The 16,983-nt window shown below is 39.2% G+C and overlaps 1 protein-coding gene across 1 annotated transcript in view; it reads right to left on the minus strand.

Annotated features, from left to right (window-relative positions):
• LOC123233286 overlaps positions 1-16,980 on the minus strand; it is a 39,694-nt gene extending 22,714 nt beyond the window's left edge. Inside the window, exon 1 of the mRNA XM_044659437.1 lies at positions 16,795-16,980. Coding sequence (XP_044515372.1) covers positions 16,795-16,980 — 186 coding nt within the window. The remainder of the gene's footprint in view (positions 1-16,794) is intronic.
• Positions 16,981-16,983: the final 3 nt, after the last annotated feature.

The following is a 16,983-nucleotide window of genomic DNA, read 5'->3' on the forward strand; positions in this document are numbered from 1 at the left end:
TTCTTTTCTTTTCTTTTCTTTCTTTCTTTCTTCTGAAGGAAAGCAGCAACAGACCTACCCAATTTCTAACTGCTTCAACAGGAACCAGAGAATCTCTCTTCCTGCTGCTACCTCATCTCTGCCTCCTGGCTTCCTTGGATCCCTTAAAAATTCAGCTCAAACCCTACTTCACATAGGAATGTCAGCTCATTGCCAGTCCTCATTGTTTCATTCTTTGTACTTGTATCCCTAGCTCCTAGCACAGTTCCTGACATAGGGTAGGCGTTTCTTAAGTGCTTATTCACTGATGGAGGATATTCTTGGTCTCCCCCACTGATAGAGCATTTCCTCTGAGATTACCTTTCATTTATACTATGTGTATACATAGCTGTTTCCATGTTATCTCTTTCATAAAACAATTCCTTCAGGGCAGGTACCATGTTTTTTTACTTTCTTTGTGTAGAGTATGTGTATGCTCATGAGGTTCATTTGTGTCAACATGAATTTCTTTAAATGTAGCTCCCAAAGAGGCAAGAGTAGATATCTCTAGAATTTCCTTCACTTATCTTTATCCAAGGGAGACATGAATCTTGCTAGGAGGGGAGCAGGAGATTGGCCTGAAGAGGATGGCCAACATGCTTTCCTCAGAGAGGGGGGTACTGGGCTAGAATTATATCTACCCACTCCTCAAATATTATTAGTCTAGGGGAAATCATCTTGAGGTCCAAGTTACATCCTATCTCTTGAGCAGGGGGAAAAGGGCTCCAAGCAATAGATCCAAAGGCAAAACTTCCTTTCTACTAAATTGCACTTCCATAAAAACCATCACACATAGCAAATAACAAATAAACCCATTTATTCAAGCTAATAGCAAACAGAAATCAGAGAAGGTGACTTGATAATCATTGGCATTGCTTTCTCTGTCCTTTCTGGTTATCTTTTCTAAGTGTTTCTATGGATCCCCAGTTAAGTGGGTAGCAGTCATCCATTTTGACTGGTTCCGGGAAGTTTTCTGTTATGTTTTGCATGTAACGGGCCTCTTTAATGTTAACTGGGTAATAGTTACCTTGGTACTCCTTAACAGAGAGTTTCTGACCTCTACTATTCTCACCTTTATGGGATGATTATATCCTCTTTGACAGCATGGACAATTTTTATTTTTTTTATCTATATTCTCAGTGCTTAGCACAGTGTCTTGCAGTGTAGGAAGCATACAATACTTCATTCTTTCTCCAAATTCCTTCTTTCTACTTGTTTAATTTATAGCAAGTCAAGGTAGACATGATTGAGCTTCTTCAGTGGAATGTCTATTCATGATCATTGGACAAAGCTCTCACAATTAGACTACCAGAAGTCAAATAAGGTTTATAAATGGTCTAAAAATGATGTGATTCTTAGCACCCTCTACTCCCTTTTCTGGGGTATCATGGTAGTCTACTCCTGATTTATCTATCAAGTGGTCATCCCTGTTTAGTGAACCTCAACATACTTAGCTAGGTTGGTTTTTGGAAAACAGACTAAAAGTCTGTTCCTGGGGCAAGATACCTACACATGTCCTCAATCCCATCCCTTTCTGTCTTCTCCAGCAAATTGTATCCTTAATGAAATCTTCTCTCTAAAATATAACTTTGCCTCATCTCCTGATTTGCTTCCCTACTATTTTCAGACACCTTGAAGTCTCTCCCATCTGTTAAAAAACCCTTACTAGATTTTAATCATTCCCTTAAAATGGACCCTCACTAATGGAAGCAGAGCCAAGATGACAGAATGGTAGGGAGCAGTATATCCACAAAACTGCTCCAGACTCCAAAACTCCTCCAGATCTAGAGAAGGCACCAGACTGAATCCTAAGGGGGAAATCCAGAAAAAAGTCACTGTGAGTCATTTGTCTAGTCCACTTCAGCATAGAGACAAGGTCAGGGAGGTCCGAAGACACTGGGAACTGGGTCAGTACAGGAGCACAGTACTGGCAAACACTCCACCACCTAGGGATAAACGTGTACCAGGGCAAGAGGAGTCCTAGAGCTATACTGGGACTCTGCAATTGGGACAAGTACAAACTAGCGGCTTTGCCATACATTACCCAATATTGGATCACAGATCTATGGCAGAATGAGAAGGGGACCTGAGCAGAGTGGTGGTTTTAGGGTCAGGGAGGCCCTGGGATATTCAGTCCAAAGCCAATTTGCATGGGGATCTCTCCTCATTGGTAGAAGTGAATGTCCTGCACCTGCATGAGGGCCATGCAGAGTTGATGAGATTGGGAGAGAAGGCCTTTATTCCTGTTCATGCTTAAGAGTCACTTGGAGTTCTTTGAGTCTCTTTGGGCTCTGTGGTTCCTTCAGGCACCTCTTGCTTCCAGCTTTGAGAGAAAGAAGGTAGAAGAGACCACTTCACTTCAAGTTGATGAAGGAAAAGACTCTGGGAAGAAGCCAAGATGAGAGGAGCTGGCAGTCACCATCATGTCCTTCTCCAGCTTGTTAGAGACTTCAGAGAACTTCTCTTTTGGTGAAATCTAGGACTCTCTTGGCTGAGCTGAGTTACCTCACTCCCAGTGAGAGCTCCTTCACTTTGTATTTTCTGGTATGTATTCTCCAATGTATGTTTTCTTTGATTTCTGTTTTGCTATCAAATTGGATAAAGGAATTTCATTGATCGTTGCTATATGTGTTCATTGTGGCGCTGGTATTTGGGCAAAAAGGGTCAAGATCAGGTATAAAGATTGAAGTCCTGCTTCTGCCTGCTAATGAAATAGTAATCAGAAGCAGATTTAATATGAAAATCATATCCCTTAGATCAACACTATTCAAAGAGCAAATGGACATAATTCTAGATTGATACTCCTCTCTGAGGAAAGCAGAGCGACCCACCTCTTGTCCCAACTTCCTGTTTCTCCTCCTGGCAGGAATTAAAGTCTCCCTTGGAGAAGGGTTGGGGAGGAGAAGCTAGTGATGTTTATTTTGTCTCCCTTCAAGTCATACAATGACACCCCATGCAGCTCTTGAAACCCATAGGCTTACTGCACAAGGAAGAAAAAAATTTACAAGTTGGTAGTGAGATGGCTCAGACACAGGCACATTTCCAGTATCAAACTGAGCCTACAGGGGACAGGAATCCCAGGCTAAAGGGGAGTGAACAATTCAGCCACTCTGAACCAACAAAGATTTCCAGCTGGCTAATTCAGTCTAAGTCTACCTGAAGTCTACTCTTCCTCAGATCTAAAGCCAGACCAGGAACTTGTAGAGTTAAAACCAGAGGGGCAGCAATTAGACTGTTCTAGATACAACACTTTTGGGAGTAGAGAGCTTGCAAGTCCCCAGCCTGTCACTGAGATCCTGGAAGAACACAATGTTCAACATCCAAAGCAGCAAAAAAGGGCTAGCCCAGACCTTCACAATGGAACTGAGGCAGTGCCTAACCCTAACATCAAGTTTGAAGTCAGGTTGGAAGAATAAACAAGAATGACAATGAAATGCACTATTTATTGTGGCAGCAGAGATATTCAAGAAACAAGTCCAAAAGAAGAGAATGACTCCAATACAGGCATGAAAAACCTCAGAGAAAAACAGAGCATGGGCAAAAATTCATCTAGAGTTCCTGAAATGAAGCAAAAGTTTAAAAAAAAAAAGAGTTAAGAAATACTTTGTAAATGAAATGAGAGTGCTTGAGGAAAAAATTGGAAAATAAATGAGAAATCTGGAAGAAAGACTTGTGAAGGGAATTGACAGTTTGATACAAAGATACAAAACCTTTCTCAAGCAACAAACTTCCTGAAAATCAGAATGGACCAAATAGAAGCTAATGATTCCATGAGACAATAAGAAATATTAAAGCAGTGTCAAAATACTGAAAACATAGGAGAAAATGGGCCATTTTTGTGGCAAGGCAATCCTTTTACACAGCTTCCTTAACTGATGCACCATCTATCTCACTCACCACAGTGACTTTTCCAAACCTTTTCATTCCTCCTTATGACCCCCCAGCCCTCTCAGTTGAGAACTTTGTCTTATGTTTTAATAAAGGATTCAGGATGCTGGCTAACAGGGATGGATGGATCGAGTGAAAGTTTTTTTGAGGATAGAGGTGGCAATTTGTGTGTTGGCAATAGGGAAGCAACCAGAAGACAGAGATTAAAGACAAGTGAGAAAAGAGGGATGATCGAAAGTTCAATCTGATAGAGGAAATGGAATAGAATAGGATTGCTTGTGCAGGTAGAGGGGTTTGCCTAGGAAAAGAGAAAGGTCATCTCATTATTTGAGACAGGAATGAAGGAGAAGATAGCGCTAGAAGGCATCTAGGTAATGGGAAATGGTTGCAATATTTTATTAAAATGGGGAAACTGAGGCAGAAAGAGGTGAAGTCAAACAACTAGTAAGTGTTCTGAGGTCAAATTTGAACTCAACATCATCCTCCTCCCAGCTTCCTAGGTTCATAACTTTGACGTTAACCTCAATTCCTCACTGTCTGCCTCAAATATTCAATTAGTTTCCAAATGTTCCATTTATGATTTTTCTTGCATCTGATCTCTTCTCTCCACTCATGTAGCCACCATCTTCGTTCAGGCCCTCATTTCCTTACAACACCTTCTTAATTGATTTGCCTGCCTCAAATCTCTCACCACTCTAGTTCATCCTCCACACAGCTGCCAAGATAATTTTCTTTCAGGGCAGATCTAATTATACCGTCAACTCTATTGGTTTCTGATTGCCACTAGGATAAAGCAGAAATAACTGTTTAGCTTTCATAATCCTTCACCACCTGACCCCAACCTGCCTTTCCAGCTTTACTGTATGGCTCTGACTGTCCTGCATTTGTTGACTTAGCCACACTAGCCCTCTCTGTTCCTTATACAATATTCCATCCCGTATCTTGGTGCCCATCCCACATGCACTCCCCTTCCTTAGCCAAACTTCATGGAACTGAGAACTCTCTTCCTTTAAGACTTAGCTTAAGCCCCATCTTCTGCATGAAGACTTTTCTGATCCCACTGACTGCTAGGGTCCTCCCTGCCAAACTACTTTGGATTGAACAATTTTGGATGTATTTGTATTATTTACCTTACATTGCTATTCAGTTGTACACATACTTGTCTTTCCTATTAGAACTCAGGTTCCTTGTGAATAGGAATTGTTTTTTTTTTTTTTTTTTTGGTACCTTCATCCTATGGGGCTTCATAAATACTGTTGCACTATTGATTGATGGAAGCTTCATCTCTATCAATCATACAAGGCAGCTTTTCAGAACTTAGCTTATTCTGAGTGAGCTATAAGGAATTTTATTCATGATAGAAAATTGGAATTAGTTTTCTTTCTCAAAATGACTTGAATTCTGATCTAATATGGAGAAAGTCAGAAGACCTCTACTTACCGCACCACTTAAAACATACTTGTCTGTTCCCTCTTCCCACAACACCAGGAAGCCAACAACTATAAGGAAACCTGCAGTAAGTATACAGTTCAAAATATCCTGTAATTAAGAGGAGACAATAGAATCTTGTAAATGATACTGTGATCTATTACCTGGCTGCTACTAGTCTTTCAGCTACCCAGGTTCATCACCTGACATTTTTGTTATATTTTTAAATTTATATATAGTCACTTTGATATATTTTTAAATTTTATTTTTTTGTCATTCTTTTAACATTTTGAATTCCAAATTCTCTTTCTTCTACCTATTGGGGAGGCAAGCAGTATATCAGTTATACATGTGGAATGATGCAGGATATATTTCCATTTTAGCCATTCCTCAAAAAAAAAGACAAAAAAAATCATATTTCAATTTGCATTCAGAGTTCATCAGTTCTCTCTCTGGAGGTAGATAGCATTTTTTTCATCATGGATCTTCTGGATTGTTTTGCATCATTGTATTTATTGATCAGGGTAGCGAAGTCTCTCACAGATGGTCATCGTTACAACATTGATATTACTATACACAATGATCTCCTGGTTCTTCTCACTTCCTTTGAATCGTTTTTTCCCTTGCATCATTTCTTATAGCATAATAATATTCCATCACAATCATGTGCCATAGCTTTTATGTCAATCATTCAATTGATGAGCACCACCTCAATTTCCAATTCTTTGCTACCACAAAAAATGCTGTTATAGTTTTGTATGTATAGGTCCTTTCCCCTTTTCTTTAGTCTCTTTGGGATACAGACCTAGTAGTGGTATTGCTGAGTCAAAGCATATGCACAATTTTATAGCCCTTTGGGCACAGTTCCAAATTGTTCTCCAGAATGGTTGGGTCTGTTCATTATTCTACTACTTCAGTAGGGTACCTATTTTTCTCTCATCCTCTCCAGCATTTGTCATTTCTGATTTGTATCTCAGAGTTGTTTTGATATGCATTTCTCAAATAAATAGTGATTTAGAGCATTTTTTCGCATGAGTATAGATGGCTTTGATTTTTCTGAAAAGTGCTTGTTTATATCCTTTGAACATTTATCAATTGGGAAATAACTCTTTTTACAAATTTGATTTAGTTCCCTACATATTTGAGAAATGAGGCCTTTATCTCAGAAACTTGCAAAAATTTTGATATTTCTTCATTGTACCTTTTATCAAAATGTAGTTTCCCTGATTATCTTTTTATTGTCTATTTTGCTTTTGCTTTATCTGAAATGATTGCTACCCCTGTCTTTTTTTTTTAAGTTTAGCTGAAGAATATTAGATTCTGAAGTAGTTCAGCCCTTTATTTTGACTTTGTATATGTTTCAAGGGTGTCTCTTGTAAACAACATTTTATTGGATTCTGTTTTCTAATCCATTCTACTATCTGCTTCTGTTTGAAGGTGAATTCATCCTATTCACATTCACCATTTTAATGACCATATATTTCCCTCCATCCCATTTTCTTGCACTTCTTTCTCTTTTTTTTTCTGTCTCTCCTGAAAAGTTCACTCTGCTTCTAATCTCTGCTTCCTTTAATCTGTCCTCCCTTTTATCATCTCCCCTCCACTTTATCCTCATTGGGAAATTAAGTGTGTGTGTGTGTGTGTGTGTGTGTGTGTGTGTGCATTCTTAGACCAATTCTGATGAGAATGAGGTTCAAATATTGCCACCCCCTCTTTTCCCCTCCATTGTAAGAATTCTTTCTTGCTCATTTTATATGAGAAAAATTTCCCCTTCTACCTCTCCCTTCCCCTTTCTTTCAGTGCCTCCCTCTTTCTCAACCCTTTATTTTTTTTTAGCGATCACTTAATTTATACTCATCCCCTCTAAATTTATACTCATCCCCTCTAAGTAAACTCTTTTTAAATCCCTACTAATGGTAAAGTTCTTAGGAGTTACTTGTATCATCTTTTCATAGAGAAATGTAAACAGTTTAACTTTGAGGTTCTTATTATTTACTCTTTCATATTTACTGCTTTACATTTCTCTTGCTTCTTCTGTTTGAATGTCAGATTTTCTATTAATCTCTGGTCTTTTCATCAGGAATGCTTGAAAGATCTTTTTGTTAGCTATCGATTTTTTCCCTTGAATGATTATACTCAGTTTTGCTGGGAAGTTTATTCTTGATTATAATTCTGATTCTTTTGCCTTCCAAAATATCACATTCCAAGTCTTCTCTTCCTTTAATGTGGAAGCTATTAAATCTTATGTGATCCTGATGATAGATTTATGATGCTTGAAATGTTTCATTCTGACTGCTTGGAGTATTTTCTCTTTGACTTGAGAACTCTGCAATTTGACTATAATGTTCCTCTGAATATTCATTTTGGTATCTCAAGAGGTGACTGGTGTACTATTTCTATTTTAACCTCTGGTTCTAGGATATCAGAGCAGTTTTCCTTGATAATTTCTTGAAATATGGTATCTATGTTTTTTCTTTGATCATGATTTTCAAAGAATCTAGTAATTCTTAAATTATCATTCTTTGATCTGTTTTCAGGCCAGCCATTTTTCCAATGGGAAATTTCACATTTCCATCTATATTTTCATTCTTCTGACTTTGTTTTATTGTAATAGAGTCATTAGTTTCTACTTGCTCAATTCTAATTTTTAATAAATTATTTTGTTTAACGAGATTTTGTACTTCCTTTTCTTTAGTGAATATTTGTACCTCCATTTTGATTCAGCCAATTTTGTTCTTTTAGAAAATTCTTCTCTTCAGTGGATTTCTGTTCCTCTTTTACCATTTGGCCAATTCTATTTTTGAGGTATTTTCTTTAGTATATTTTTGTGCCTCTTTTACCAAGTTGTTAATTCTCTTTTCCTAATTTTCTTGCATCATTCTCATTTATTTTCTCAATTTTTCCTCTACTACTTTTATCTCTTTAACTCTTCCAGGAATGCTTGTTGGGTTTGGTTCCAATTAGCGTTATTCTTTAAGTTTTGTTTGTAGCTGTTTTCACATTGCTATCTTTTTTTGAGTTTATGTCTTGGTCTTCCCTACCATTGTAGTAGCTTTTCATGGTCAAATTCTTTTTTTGTTGTCGTTTGCTTATTTTTCCGGACTATTTTTTAAAAACTTTATGTTAAAGGTGAACTCTGCTGACCTGGGGGTGAGGAGAAATTATTCAAAGCCTCAGACTTTTGTGTTCTTCTCTTTTTATAGCTAGTTCTGGGGGAGGTCTCCAAGTTTTTGGTGCTTTCAAGGCGGTGTGATCCTGGTCACTGCTCTTCTGGCCTACTTGCTGGTCTTTATCCAGGAAGGATCCTTGGTTCCCTACAACCACAAACACCAATGTTTCTCTTTGCTTTGGTACAGTATCAGGGCCTTTGCTCCCTTGTGATAGAAGACTAATGTTCCTGTCCTCTTTGGAACTATGACCCATAACTGTATATGACCAATAGAGTTTGTTAATCAGTGCTAGTTGTACCCAGTGCCAGAAAAGGGTCCCTTGTAATCTTTGACCAGTTATCTGACTTCTTTACAAGTCTCTGGCCTGAAAACTCCCAAAGTTGTTACTGCTGGAGTATGTGTTGGCTGCAGACAAGTCTCCACTTTGATGTCACAGACTTCTCTTGCCAACCTCTTAAATTTTCTTAGGCCAAAAAAATTCTCAACCCCTCCTCTTTTTGTTGGCTCTGCCACTCCAAAAATTTGATGAGATATTATAGTTCTTTTGAGGGGGGCTGTAAGGAGAGTTTAGCTGGGTGGCTGCCCTTAATCTGCAATTTTCTCTAAGTAGTTACCTTGATTCTTTCCTTTCCCTCTTTAATATTTCATCAACAGTCAAGGCTTCTTAAAATTATCGTCATACCATCTTGGACATCCTTCTTTTCACTTACACAACTTACTACCCCTACAGTGAGGCAGCTAGGTGATGCATTAGATAGAGTACTGGGCCTAGAGTTAGAAAGACTTGTGTTCAAATCCAGTCTCATATATTTCCTAGCTATATGACCCTGGATAAGTCACTTAATCTCTATCAGCCTCAGTTTTCTCATCTGTAAAATGGAGATAAAGTAGCATTTACCTCACAGAGTTGCTGTGAGGATCCAATGAAATAGTATTAATAAAGCCCTTAGTACAGTGCCTAGAACATAGTAGGCACTAAATAATTCTTATTTCCTCCCTTCACTCTTGGACTATTCCCCTACTGATTAGTGTCCCTGCTTTAAGTCTGTCCCCACTCTAGTCCATCTATCCTCCACTCTTTTATCAAAGTTTCTTTCTAAAGGTCTGACCATGTCACCCATCCTTCATAAACTCTCCTTCCCCTATTCAGGCAATTCAAGTGGCTTCCTATTACCTCCAGAATCAGATATAAAATCTTCCTTTGACTGCTAAAGCTTTTCATAATTTGACCCCTTTATATCCTTTCCAGTCTTTTTTTATCTTACTCCCTCTACCTGCTCTGTAGAGCAGTGACACTGGTCTCCTTTTTGTTCCTTGTATAAGACAATCCATCTTCTGACTGGAAGTTTTCTCTGGCTGTTCTCACAACTGGAATGTCCTCCCTCCTCATATTCTCCTCTTGACTTCCCTGGTTTCCTTCAAGTCTCAACTAAAATCCCACCTTTTAGAGGAAGCTTTTCCTAATACCTCTTTCCCCCCCTAAATTTACTTTTAAAAAATTCAATTTTATTTTCAGTTCTGCATACTCTTCTTATACTTTTCCCTCTCACATACATTGAGAAGGCAAGAAAACCAAAATATATTACAAATACATATGGTCATGCAAAACCCCACATTAGCCATGTCCAAAAAAGAAAAAAAGGAAGCAATGAAGGAAGGGGGAAAAAAGGAAGAATATATGTTTCAATCTACTCTGAATCTATAAATGATCTATAAGGGGATAGGTTGTTTCATCATGAGTCTTTTGGAATTGTGGTGGTCATTGTGATGATCAGAGTTGCAAAGTCTTTCAAAGTTGATGATTTTTACAATATTGATATTAGTATGTAGATTGTTCTCCTGGTTGTGTTCATTTCACTTTGTATTAGATCATACAAGTTTTCCCAGATTTTTCTAAAACTCTCCTCTTCATAATTTTTTACACAATAGCACAATAGTATTCCATTACAGTCATATACTTGTAACTTTTTCAGCCATTTTCCAATTGACAAACATTCTCTGTTTCTGATTCTCTGCTGACACAAAAAGAGCTATTATATGTATATATAAGTCTTTTCCCACTTTCTTTTATCTCATTGAGCCATAACCTAGTAGGAATTTCACTGGGTCAAAGGATATACATAATTTAATAGATTTTAGGGCATAGTTCCAAATTGCTTTCCAGAATGGTTGGACTAGTTCATAGCTCCACCAATGAGTACATCAATATACCTGCCTTCTGACAGCCCTTCCAGTATTTGCCATTGTCTTTTTTTGTCATTTTAGTCAATTTGATGGATATAATTTTCTTCTTTCTAATTATTAGTAATATAGAGCATTTTTCACATGGTTATTGACACCTTGTATTTCTTCCTCTGAAAACTAGCTATTCATGTCCTTTGACCATTTGTCAATAGAAGAAATGGCTCTTATTCTTATAAATTTGACAGTTCTCAATGAGTCTTAAAACCAAAACCTTTATCAGGGAAACTTAATGCAAAGATTTTTTTCCTCCAGTTTCCGGTTTTCCTTCTATTTTTAGGTGCATTGATTTTGTTTTGGTGAAGCCTTCTTAATTTCTTGGTGGTCTGGGTATTTTTAGTGGTATGCTCAATTCATCAATCTTTTCTCTCTCTCTTTGATGAATGGGTTTAGAGATATACAATTTCCCCCAAACATTGTCTTGACTGTATCACACATATTTTGATATGCTGTTTACTGTTGTCATTTTCTTTAATAAAATTATTTCCCCAGTTGTTCTTAGTGATTAGTGCCTTCTCTCTGAGAGTACTTCTAATTTGTCTTTGTACAGAGTTGTTTGCATGTTGTCTTTCTTGTTAGACAGAGAGCTCCTTGAGGGAAGGGACTGTTTTTTGCTGTTCTTTGTACCTCCAATGCTTACTTAGCACAGTGCCTGGCACACATAAGGCACTTGATAAAGGTTTCTTTAATTAATTGGATCTCATCACATATGATAATGGTTGTATGATTTGCAACTTGTACTCAACAGAGGGAGAGCCCTTCATCAGTGAGATCATGGTTCTCATTGGTGGGATTTTGGCATGATATATTGAAGTATTGCACTTTGTATAAGGCCCTACTCATTGTACATGTTTCCTAAATATTTGTTAAATTGGTTCAAATCCAGCAAGATAAACAGGGCAAGTATAATTCTTCCCATTCTTACATATCAAGAAGGTAAGCCTTTGGGAAAACAATTTTCCTGTGGTCACAGAATCAATTAAACAATTGAGTCAGTATTTGAACCCAGACTTCACTCCAGCTTTATTACTCTTCCTCCTACCTGATTTTTCCCATTTCTTCCATGTCCTAAATGAGTTTAAGGGTACCCACTTGAATGTGTACAGGAGATGAGAACCTTACTGTACATACATCCTGTTATTTTCTCTCCTCTAGTTAAGGTTACATTAAGTATGAGCTAATAGTTTCCAGAGGAGATCCCTTTAGAGGCTACAGCTGACTTTTGCAGCTTTGAGGGGCAGAAAAGAGAACAGACAAAGTCCAAGAGAGGGTCAGAGTTGGAGAGCCAAACAAAGAAAGAGAGATATAATGAGACAGAACCATGGAAAGATGGAGACAGAAGAAGAAGGAGAGAGAGGGAAAGGGAAAGAGACAGAAAAACAAAAACACACACAGAGAGCAACTATTAGTCCTGGAAATGGAAAATATGCTAGGTGGAAGAAAAGTCAGCAATTCAGAGTCAACCCCCACCCCAGCTGTCCTAAGAGCTCCACCACTGTTTGCATGGTGGTATCCCAGCTGTAGAAAAGATATAGCGTACTCTTCTCCCAGCTTAAGCCTTCCAAATTCTTAGGATATCCAGAGAAAAGGGCTCAATTAATGGTCAAAGCCTGACTGAATCACAGAACTTATATTTTAACTCTAGATAAATAGACACTTACAAATGCCGGCCATAATATGAACACTAACAAGTGGTGGAGACCTAACATATATATTATAATGAATGACAGGACTATGCAGCTTTCCAGTAGCAGGATGGCTATGTAGGATTCATGCACGGATGCGATTATAAAGGTGATGGATGCTCCAAAGACAAATAACTGCAAGAGAAGAGAGAGATTTCACTTAAACTTTTTGTCCCAACCTGACATGCACGACTGAGTCAAGACTACTTCCAAACATAGTTAGCTGCTTGGACACCACTAGGAATTGGATGGACCATGGTATTGACTAAAGGACCTTGGCTTGAACCAAAGGGTCCCAACTCACCAGCTTGAGCCCCTCCCTTTACCTCGCTGCGTTAACAGGAATCATAACACTGGTACTGCTTTCCTCCCAGGGTTTAATTTAATTTAAGGGCAAATTTGATCATGATGACACTTCGTGGTAAAATCTTGTCCCTTCTGGGACCCCCAGCTTCTTCAATGGCAAAACAAGGAGCCTGGGCTCTCTAACAACAGTTGACCTTAAGGTCATTGAGCCCAGATGAGGAAACTGAGGCAGAGGAGAAATAAAGTGGTCACACAGCTGTACATGTCTGAGGCTGGACTTGGGCTGAGGTAGGTCCAAAGTTCTTTCTACTAGGCCATGTGGCCTGAGATGCTCGCTGAGGTCCCTTTCTATTACAGTATTTTACAGTCTATGCTCCGAGACCCTCGATCCAGCTTAAAGAATCTGTGGTTATATGTATCTACGGTTACCTGTGGACAGATCATGTGTATACTGTGGCTAGGAGCCTATACTTCCCTCAGTGAACTTAGGTTCTCTTTAAGGTGGCATGAAATGAGGATTTCACATTTTTAACCCTAGAAAAAATTTAAAATAATCTGTTTTCTTCTGGTTTCCTTGTTCCTTAAGAACCACACAGCATTCACTGAGGAAAATTAATATTGAATTGTTTTATTTATTAATAATATTCTTATATGAAATAATTTCCCCCTTAGTCTTCCAAGGTCTGCCTGAGATCACCTACCTCTAAGCTAAAGGTTACTCAAAGGTCCTAAGCTATCACACTGGGCTGAGATCTTTGGTCTTTTGAGAAATCTTTGAAAGGACTAAATCAGGGCTGATCAGCCGAGGTAAACTTTGATCCATTTGAAAATAACAGTTGATTGTTTTTAGTTTTTTAAATTTTCAAACATTAAAAAAAAATCTGGCATTTTACAAGTTAGGTCTGTAGCATTAAGCTGGATACAGCCTTAATATTAGCAAATCTGTTACTGTCTAGGAAAAGTGGGATTGACGAGGTTTGTAACAAAAATTTTGCCCTAAGACTGACATTTTCCTTATTTAGGCAAAGACCCACCTCCCCTGTGATAAAGTAATGAAGGAGAAATGGAGGTCTCTAAGGTCCACCTCCTCATAACCATTCACCAATCAGAGAAGTCTTGGGATGTGCAAAGTAGGTACTGAATATATGCACATGTAGACCTGTGTGAAGGAACTTCCTGGTCTTTGATTTTTGAGAGGATCATAGATCACCAATTTATTGGTTAAATGTTAGCCTAATCAAGAAATTGATATTCTTAACCAAAACCAATCTTCTCAGATATTTTAAAATTGTAACAAATACAATTTCAAATGATAAAAATAACTTGAACAATAACGATGTCCTCTCTCAGTCATATACTGAAACATGAAAAAAATCTGAAAAAACTAAAATTTCCCAAAAAATCAGTCTGAAGCAGATTTTAAAAACTCCTTCACTACTGTCTGGCCCTGGGGGGTGACGATGAACTTGATTTCTGAGGGCAATCCCAGAGGAGTGTACGTTTTGGCAGGTCCTACCTGGCTGGCAAGACTCGGGAAAAGGCCTAGTGTTAAGAGTGTACATCTGTCATTTGAGGACCAGGCAGTAAATAAACATGAATCACCTACTGTGCGCCAAGTTCTGTGCTAAGAGCTGGGGATACAAAGAGAGGCAAAAGATGGCCTGTGTTCTGATTATCTCCATTAGAGACCAAGTGCTTCCAAGTCTTTGCCCTTTCCTGGTTCTCTTCCTACCTTCCTACTCCTCAGTTTTCTTGGTCAGAACAACATTTATCTTCTGTCATTCTAGTGTTCTACAATATTTTGCCCTTGCCCCATTTGTCATGTCCTCCTGTGCTCCTTTCTTTGATGGGCAGCTAGGTGGTGCAGTGGGTAAGGAAGCTTGACTTGGAATCAAGAAGTCCCCAGTTCAAACCCAGGTTTAGATACTGACTAGCTCTGTGGCCCTGGACAAGACTTTAAAATTCTCTGTGATGCAGTCTTCCCATTTGTTAAAGAGGGAAAACAATAGCACCTACCTCCCAGGGTGGTTGTGAGACTATGTGCAGCATTTGGCCAACCATAAGGTTTTAAGCAAATGCTCTTTTATTGCCCCAGTTGCTCCAGTGAGTAGTTGTTCTCTCTATGCAGAATACTCTCAAATATCCATGTCTAACCCCTCTCCTGAGGAGGGAAAGCCCTGCATTTCCAACTTCCTGCTGGACCTGTCCACTTATGCCCCATAGGCTTCTCAAACTCAACATGCTCAGAATTGAATCCTCTAGCCTCTCCTTTAAGTTATTCCTATCTTCTCAAATTCTTGATTCTTGGGAAGGGAAGGGAAGGGAAGGGAAGAGAAGAGAAGGGAAGGGAAGGGAGGGAATGGGAGGGAATGGAACCAAAAAGTCATCCTTGACTCTTCCTACCCCACCTTTAGAGTATGTATCTGCTTTGGGGGTGACCAAGGGAGGTTGATCCCACCCCTCCTAGTACAAATGATGATGAAGGCCTACAGCTTCTCTCTTCAGAATATCTGGCACAGTTGTTCCCTCTCTCCACTACCCCAGTGGACCAGGGACCAAGTGTTCTTCAAACTCATGGATACAGAATTATAGTGAGTAAAGACCTTCAAGCCCAAATCCTTCATTTTCTAGATGACCCAGATTTGATCAAGGGAACCCAGTGAGTTAATGAAGAAGCCAGGCCTGGAATTCATGCTCTTCCTAAAGCATCATGCTGTCTTCCCCCTTTGTGAATACCTGACATAGGCTTCTTTTACTTCTTCCTTCATTAAAGGTAGAGAGATAGCCATACCACTGCTGGGTTTATACCCCAAAGAGATAATAAGGGAAAAGACTTGTACAAAAATATTTATAGCTGTGCTCTTTGTGGTGACAAAAAATTGGAAAATGAGGGGATGCCCTTCAATTGGGGAATGGCTGAACAAATTGTGGTATTTGTTGGTGATGGAATACTATTGTGCTCAAAGGAATAATGAACTGGAGGAATTCCATGTGAAATAGAATGACCTCTAGGAATTGATGCAGAGTGAAAGAAGCAGATCCAGGAGAACATTATACACAGAGACTGATATACATTGGTACAATCGAACATAATGGATTTCTCTACTAGCAGCAATGCAATGACCCAGGACAATTCTGAGGGACTTATGAGAAAGAGTGCTATCTACACCTAGAGAAGGAACTATGGGAGCAGAAACACATAAAAAAAAAAACAACAAAAAAAACAACTGCTTCATCACATGGGTCGATGGGGATGTAGCCTCTAAGTGTAAATATTAATGATCATTAATTGTCAATTAATGACAAATATTAATAAATAAAAATAATTAATAAAACATAATTAAAAAGTAACTCCCCAGTACAAATATTAATAACATGGAAATAGGTCTTGATCAATGTTACATGTAAAACTCAGTGGAATTGCTCTTTGGTTACAGGAGGTGGGGTGAGAGGAGGGGAGGGAAAGAACATGAATCATGTAACCATGGCAAAAAAATCAAATTAAATAAATAAATAAATAAATAAATAAATAAACTTAAAAAAAGGTAGAGAGAGAGGGAAAAGTAGAAGGTGCCATGCAAATGCTAACTTTGATTCTCTCCTTTGTCCTCCTTAGTTCAGTTATCAGCCAGTCCTATGCAGGTCCCTGTGGGATGATGCCCACCTCCAGTCCCCGTCTTTTTCTTGAGATCTCGCCCTGAATTTCCAACTGCCTGCTGGACAGCTCCACCAGAATGGCCCCCAAGCATTTCCAAATTCGGAGCTTTTGGCCCAGGCCCAGCCACCATCTTCCTAGCCATGGAATCTCAAGCCAGGCCCCCTCCCTCTCCATTTACGAAACAGGATCAGACGGTCTCCGGACTCTTCCAGCTCCGACTCTCAGAACTGATCAAGAAGGGCCCTTGTCTCCCCGGCTCTCCCGCTCCTTGGACCTAGTCTGGTCCGGCCTTCTTTCTCTCTCTCTCTCTCTCTCTCTCTCTCTCTCTCTCTCTCTCTCTCTCTCTCTCTCTCTCTCTCTCTCCTCTCTCTCCCCCCTCCTCCCGCTCCCCAAGTCCCACGGTGCCCACGGTGGAGCGGGGCGGGCCAGGGTGGAACCCGTGGGTTCCCAGAGGGCGCTCACCATCCTGAGGACTTTCAAAATGCCGGACACAGAATACAGGTAGCTGAAAGCGGTTCTGGTGATCTTGGGTTGCACTTTCAGGCGCCCCTCTTCCCTCAGTCTCATCTTCGTCATCTTGGACCATTTG

The sequence above is a fragment of the Gracilinanus agilis genome, chromosome 2, assembly GCF_016433145.1.
Source record: "Gracilinanus agilis isolate LMUSP501 chromosome 2, AgileGrace, whole genome shotgun sequence".
NCBI classification, from domain to species: Eukaryota; Metazoa; Chordata; class Mammalia; order Didelphimorphia; family Didelphidae; genus Gracilinanus; species Gracilinanus agilis.